General features: G+C 41.8%; 1 protein-coding gene across 1 annotated transcript in view; it reads right to left on the bottom strand.

Annotated features, from left to right (window-relative positions):
- Nucleotides 1-8,141, bottom strand: part of NETO1 (neuropilin and tolloid like 1) — a 159,739-nt gene that overhangs the window by 6,114 nt on the left and 145,484 nt on the right. Inside the window, exon 8 of the mRNA XM_007954331.2 lies at nucleotides 1,377-1,490. Coding sequence (XP_007952522.1) covers nucleotides 1,377-1,490 — 114 coding nt within the window. The remainder of the gene's footprint in view (nucleotides 1-1,376; nucleotides 1,491-8,141) is intronic.

Below are 8,141 nucleotides of genomic sequence, written 5' to 3'. Positions count from 1 at the left end.
ACTGTGAAAGTGATTCATGAATGGGCTGTCACTCTTGGGATTATCAGCAAAGTACACTCCTCGCAGCCAGCATTGCTCTCTTTTTGCTGTTTTCCAGCAGCCCTGACCTTCCTTCCAGCTCTTTGTGGAGCACCAAAGCTAATGCTATTCCTAACCCACACACAGCTAGATGCTAAAATAAAACAAAACTACAGCAACCACTGAACAAGATGTTTAATCACTATGTAAGATTGGTTTCAGTTGTCATGGTATTTCTTTGCAGTGGAGAGAGAGATTGTTTTCTGCTCATACACTTTATTGCCTGATTAAAAAAATAAAAACAGAACGAAGGAGGAAGTGATTCCCATGGGAATGTGATCTGAGTGTGACTCTGCTGCCACTGTGAGCTTGTTTGTCTGCCTGAAGTGTCCTGTGACCAGTGGACTTCGATTGCCCTGGAATTCGGCAGTTTTGCTGCTCTCTGGAGATGAACACAGAAGTCTGTATTGTGCTCCAATTCACACTTCCTTCATTACTGTCTCACTTCAAACCCTCCCTATACACTGTAGGGACAGCTCACATTAGGTGGGCAAAGTAGATACTCAGATCCACCACTGTCCAGTCGACTCCAACTCACAGCACCCCTAAAGACAATGAAGAACTGTCCCAGAGGGTTTCCAGGGCTGTGATCTTATGGAAGCAGACTGCCTCATCTTTCCCCTGTGGAGTGCCTTGTGGGTTGGAACCACCAACCTCTAGGTTGGCAGTTGAGGGCTCCACCACCAGGGCTTCACAACAAACCTGTATTAAGATCCCAGTCAACTATGTATTTCCTATCCATTCAGAAATCCTTCCTTGGACACAAAATTCACCATCACCACTGCATTTCTGACTCAAAGCGACTTTTTGGGACAAAGTAGAACTGGCCCACAGGGCTTCCAGGGCTGCAAATCTTTGCAGAAACAGACAGCTTCATCTTTCTCCCACAGAGTGGCTGGTGGGTTCAAACTGCCAACCTTCCGGTTAGCAGCTGAGTGCTTACCCACTACCAGAGCTCCTTACCACATGAGCACAGCTCATAAACCTCAGTTACTGTGGTCATTGTGTGCTATCAAGTTGATCCTGACTCAGGGGCCCCATGGGACAGGCAGTACTGCCTCCTGGTGCCGAGGCATCATCTTCACTGTAGCAGATCACAAGGTCTTCCTCTGACAAAGCTGCTGGTGGCTTCCACCCACTAGCCCTTCAGTTAGCAGTGGAGGACTTGACCATCGCACCCACCAGGCCTCCTCTAACTCACCATATATTCTACTTCTAAGAGTGCTGGATACATGCAAACAAGGAAGTAACTTCCCGCCCACCCTGTAGGCAAGAAACTTTTTGAATCTAAAGATTACCTTTACAGTGATTTTCATCCCAAGGGTACACACAGTTCTGGTGCCCGTTGCAAACCAGTGTGTTGTTGATGCACATGTTACTGTGGCAGAAGAAGGTGCTGCCTTCACAGGGAGCTGAGATGGCACAGAGAAAGAGATAAAGAGGGGGAACAGAGGTATAATTGATGCTCAGGAGATCACCCACGTCCAATGTAAAACAAAAGGTCAAGCGACAGTTTGCTTTGAAGTTGAGATAAAGGATCTGAGGAGAGATTCTGCAAGCATGCAGTCTCAGTGCTTACTCCTTGTGTTAGTGACAGAACCATCTCTCATCATTTGTTTGTTGTTGGGTTTTCTTGGTTTTTTTTTTCTGCAATCATACAATAATGAATTACTTACTCTCTTTCAAAATTTTATATTGCAGATGACTTAGAAAGTTACCTTCTTTAATGCACTTATTTTATTAGTCAAAACTTCTAGGAATATGCTTACTCTATTTATAAGACTTTTAAGAAACAAAACATGCAAATCCTGAATATCATAAAAACAGAAATATGTAGCTAAGTCAAGCCACAGTAGTCCCCCATGACTGAGCCCACCTCTCCCCTCCTCCAATATAGCAGGATTTCTTCTTTCCTTCCATTCTGGTTTGACTTCAGGTTAAAGAGCAAGAATTAAAAAACCAAACTTGTCATAGTTACCTTGAAAAAATATGTATTAAACAATAAATTATACTTGGTAATGATTTCAAATATAAATATCACTCCTAATGCTATACTAGGGTAGTGACGTGTTAATTACCATGAAACCTGCATAATGTAAATTTTAATAATAAAATGGATTATTGCAAAAATATGCTGTTACGTAAGGAATAAATCTGCATTTTGTAGTCAACCATAATGGCTTTTGCAGAACTGATTGGATCTGTTAAGCAGATGATGAGCACTGTCAAAACATGTACACAGAGCTAAAAGATGCTTTCTGCAAATACATGGGAATGGCTTCCAAGTGTTTTACAATCACTGAAGCCACTAAATTACCCAATAAACTCAGTGGTCTTGAAAGTACAGCTCCCATCAAGTGAAGAATTACCTTCAAATGACCGCACGTTTATCAACCTTCCACAATGAGTTACAACAATTACTCCTATTCAGTGGGATTGGCTGATGAAAAAGTTTCAATATGGAAGTAAGTAAAAAGGCCTTGCACTTGGTAAAGAGGGAGTCGCCCCGCCTGCTGCTAAGAGCACCCAGTTCTGGATCCCAAACCCGCCAAGTGGGAGGGTGTCTGTTTCTGCTGCTTAGCAGTTGTGATGAGTCTCAGACACTGTGAATCCTTATCAGCTATTTTTCAACATTAACGGCTTGACTGGAAATGCAACAGATACTCCAAGGCCACCAGCAGCCACATTCCTAACACACTTCTTCATATTAAATGATTATGCAAATGTGTGAACTGGCATCACCAGTTTTTAAAAAAATCATTCCTAGTACCTGCTGCACATTTTATCCCCTACTTTTGCTGATATCTACAGTTTCCATGAAAATGACAAACCAACCAAAAAAGAAAAAAAAAAAAAAAAAATAGAGAATAAACCAATGTGTAATGAGATGTTTTTCATTTTCTCTCAAAAATCTTTAGGGCAATGTTTATGTCAATGATCTTCTTACTCATCTTCCTCCTCACCCTTAATCTAGAACACTACTCATTCATGTCATGAAAAAACAACCCCCCGTGCGAAACTGACAACCCCTTTTGATGATTCAACTAGTGGTTATAAATAAGTTCTGGTAATACAACTAATTGAGGAAATTATATATATATATATAATAATAACATAAAAAAGACAAGGCTTACTCGTTCAGATAGAGACTGGTGAAACCCACAAGATTAGGGCTCCTCCTCACCCTTTGGGCCTGGACCTGGACTCACTTCCGTAGCTTTCAGGCAAACAGTCTATGTGCCTACAAGCTGAACACCTCCAGCAGGGAGGTGCATTTCTTACAATAATCAACCATGGGGGAGCAGAAGGGCAGCGTTTGTACAGGGATGACACTAGGGAGGCAGGAACACATAGGTGGGGAGGACACAGGGAAAAGGTAACCACAGGGAGGAAGTGGGAAGACAACTGACACACAGTAGGAATTGGAACCAATGTCGTGAAACAAAATGTGTGTGAACTGTTGGATGTAAACAGAATCTGCCTGGTAAAATTCCACCCAAATCACAATAAAAATTAAAAAAAAGAAAAAATAATAATGAAGGCTCCATCCTCTCACTTTCCTGAAAGTCATCACATGAACTGAGTGATATATGTGGATATATATTGTGAAAACAAAGCCAACAATACTCCAGAGACCTCCAGCTCCAAGCCAACAGCTATGCTAATTGTATATGTAAAAATACAAAAAATGAGCTTATAACTACTATGCCAGCCGAACAACAACAAAAATACTGCCTTCTAAGATGTGTCTAGGAGTTTTCTGAAACTAAGACTTCCTGGCTAAGTGATCTTTCTAACCAGGGGAATATACACCTTTGCTACACTCATTTTCAGTGTAAAATATCATCAAAAGTTCAATTCTATAAAAAGAAGCAGAAAACAGAATTTATGCACATGAAATCCAGCAACAAATGCAGATTGTAACATGTGCTTGGAGTGCTTAGCAGCATGAAGGTTCAGCGTAGCTGTGGCATTCCTCTTTAACAAGGTCATCATTCCTGGACACCAAACAGTAAAGAGAAGTGGTCAGGGCCCATCTGGAAAAGCAATGCACAGAAGAGACTAGGACTTGGCCTTCTTAAGCCAGTACAACATCCACAATAGTTCTTTTTTTCCCCCAAAGTTCTTAGGGACCCTTTGGAATTGAGACGTGGGTAAACATAACAATGCCATCCCACAATTGTGGTAACAGAATTTTCAGAACTGAGAAACACAGAACCAGATTCTGACATTGGGTGCAGGTATTTAACTCCAATTTCAAATTCCATTTAAAAATGTCCATGGTGAACATTTATTCAAATATTTCCTAAGAGATTCTTTGGAACCACAAAATTTACAACCCTTTGCATGGGGAAGGAAAAGTGTTTCATGGAGCCGGGAGATTGAGATACATGGTGTACAGTTGGTCCTCATGCTTTCAGTGGTTCTCGAGGTGCACACCTAGTAGATGCTCAGAGGAGCCTTGTGGAAGCAGATAAAGTCCAAACAAAACTTGGGAAGTGTTGCCCCAGTGTTCGAAAATTGTTACAGTGATAGAATTCCTAAAGGACACAACAGCATAGAGGATGATTAAGAAAGATGTTAAGTGAAAAAGGACACAAATTTTGAAATTATCAAAACACCCACAAACACATACATATGGAAAATCTGACTACAAATACACAAACTAAAACGTTGTGCAATGGTTGTTCCTAGGATTTCCTCAGATTTTCTTTAGTTTGTACTGAACAATGTTGGATATATGTGTGTGTGTGTGTGTGTGTGTGTATATACATACATACAAATATGCATTCACATATAGAGGGTTACTTTTATAATTGGAAAAATGTTAAGGAAAAAATACCTCATGTTAGTACAGAAAATGGCATTTTTATATTTCAGAACTTCAGTAAAAGAATCGACTGTTTCGAACACTTCACTGTGCTCACAAGGAACTGGTACATAGTCCAAGAGGCAGTTGTTTGAGCCAAACAAGGGGTATTTCATCGCTTTAAATCAGGGCGTGTCAGGGTGGTATCCTCTCACAATACTTATTCAATCTGTATACTGAGTAACTAATCCGAGAAGCTGGCCTGTATGAAGGACACGATGTCAGGACCGGAGGAAAACCCATTAACAATCTGATACGCAGGCCGCTGATGCTGCAGAAAGGACGTGAAGTTGCTGGTAAAGATCAAAGACTTCAGCCTGCAGTATGGACCAAACCTCAACATAACAAAAAAAAACATCCTCACGACTGGACCAATGAGCAACGTCACCATAAATGGAGAAGACTGAAGCTGTCAAGGATTTTACTTGGATCCATAACCAACGCCCATGGAAACAGCAGTCAAGAAATCAAAGGACATATCGTGCTGGGCAAATGTGCTGCAAAAGGCCTCTGTAAAGTGTTACAGAGCAAAGGTGTTACTTTGAGGACTCAGAGGCGAGCCTGACTCCAATCATCATAGTTTCAATCAGCATGTATGCATGTGAAAGATGGAAACTGAGTGTGGAAGACGGAAGAAGAGCTGATGCACTTGAATTACGGTGCTGGTGAAGAACACTGAGTCACCCACGGCCGGCCGGAACCAAGTCTGTCTCGGAGGAAGTACAGCCAGGATGCTCCTTAGAAGCAAGGATGGTGAGACTTTGTCTTGCTTAGTTTGGCCGTGTCATTAGGAGGGACCAGCCGCTGGAGAGACATCATGTCTGGTGAAGCAGAGGGTCAGTGGAACAGAGAGACCTTCAACGGGGGGTTGACACAGTCGCTGCAATGACGTGGGGAGGCACAGCAGGACCGTGAGGACGGCATGGGACCGGGCAGGGTGCACAGGTCGCTGCAGGTCAGAACCGACTCAGTGGCACCTAACAACAACAAAGAACTTACCGTATATAAATATCGTTTAAGACTTTTATAAATTACTTCACTGAATCTCGCTCTATTGCTTTTTTTTTTAGTTTTAGTTTTCAATATTCATGGTGGCTCAGTGCCTAAGGCATTTGACTGCTACCCAGAAAGCTGGCAGTTCGAACCCACCAGCCGCTCCTCAGAAGGAAGACTGGGCAATCTACTTCCGTAGTGATACTGGCTTGGAAACCCAAGGAGGGGTTCCCATGAGTCAGGACCCAGTCCTCGGCAGCGAGTCTGTTTTTTTTGGTTGTGTATTCCAAGGCTGACCACAGGGGGGCAAGCTTCCACCAGACTGCAGAATCAACCTTCATCAGGAAGATTAAACCAAGAATACATCTTGGACAAATGGTATTCTTGCCTATATATGACTGATCCTTTAAAGAAAGAAATTATTTCAAAGACACGGCCAACAGTATTGTGAGCATATCTTAATTCGGTAGAAGATGACAAAACCCACAATATCCCCAATAGGAACACAAAAGACGGTTTGTGTGTGTCTCTCTTGGTAAAGAATGTTGTTGCTGTTGCTGATAGGTGCTGTGAGCTGGTTCTGACCCACAGCCACCGCGTGTAACAGAGTGGCCCACACGGCTCTCTCGGCCATAGAACAAGACGGCCAAGCAGACGGCCTGGTCTTCTCTACTGTGGGGCTGCCGTGTAGTTTCAAACCACGGATCTTCTGATTAGCAGCCAAGTGCTTAAAGACTGCACCACCAGGGTCCTTTAATAAAGAATAATAATGCATATATTTCATAATGACAAAGGTCTAATCATGTCTACTATTTTTCAGGGTTTGTGTCACATGTGATAGATTTTGTTTCACTTGTGTAATTAAAAAGCTTTTCCATTGACAATTGCTATGGTAACACCGTGGCCACTAAAGTCCATTCTTCACCCGTGGTTTAGAGTTAAACGCTATCACTGACAGTCTACTTCCAAGTCAAGGAACATCTTCCTTCAAGAAAATCTGGAATTACAAGTGATGCTTGATAATGTTTTCCTTTTTAAAAAAAAACAAAAGAAACCACACATTGTATCATCTAAATAAATGCTTGGAATTTAGGATCAGATTACTACACACACAATCACTCATACAGAGACAACACACTGCCACACACACTCAATTACTCTCACACACTCAGACTCTTGCATACATTCACATACACTCAAGTACCCTCACATATACACTCATTCACCTAGCCTCATACATCATACACACATGCCTTCAGACATTCACATTATCTCTCAAATGCTCACATTCAAAGACGACACACTGTCACAATTGCACACTCATTCATATTAACTCACAGTCAACACACACTCATACACACTCTCACAGTCACACTCATTAACTCACAGAAAACACACACACCACCATACACATATTCATACACTCACATACACACACATTCCCATTCACTCATACACTGTCACACAAAATCACACACACACATCCACATACAATCACAGACACACATTCATATACAGTCACAGACACACAATCACACACATTCACATTCACTCATACACTATCACAATCACACACTCACATCCACATACAACCACAGACACACATACTCACACACATTCACATTCACTCATACACTATCACACACACACATCCACATGCAATCACACACAATCACATTCACTCATACATTATCACACACAATCACACACTCACATCCACATGCAACCAGACACATAATCACACACATTCATATTCACTCATACACTATCACAATGACACTCATATCCATATACAATCACAATCACACATCCACATGCAATCACAGACACACATACTCACGTTCACATTCACTCATACACTATCACACACAATCACACACTCACATCCACATGCAATCACAGACACACAATCACACACATTCACTCATACACTATCTTACACAATCACACACATCCACATGCAGTCGCAGACACACAATCACACACATTCACATTTACTCATACACTATCATGCACACACACTCACATCCACATGCAATCACAGACACAATCACACACGTTCACATTCACTCATACACTCACGCACACACATCCACATGCAATCGCAGACACACAATCACACACGTTCACATTCACTCATACACTATCTCACACCACACACATCCATATGCAATCACAGACACACAATCACACACGTTCA

The sequence above is a fragment of the Orycteropus afer genome, unplaced genomic scaffold, assembly GCF_000298275.1.
Source record: "Orycteropus afer afer isolate SDZICR_OR568_19922 unplaced genomic scaffold, OryAfe1.0 scaffold00458, whole genome shotgun sequence".
NCBI lineage: Eukaryota > Metazoa > Chordata > Mammalia > Tubulidentata > Orycteropodidae > Orycteropus > Orycteropus afer.
The sequence above is the reverse complement of the archived record's forward strand: the minus strand, read 5'-3'. Positions and strand labels throughout refer to the sequence as shown.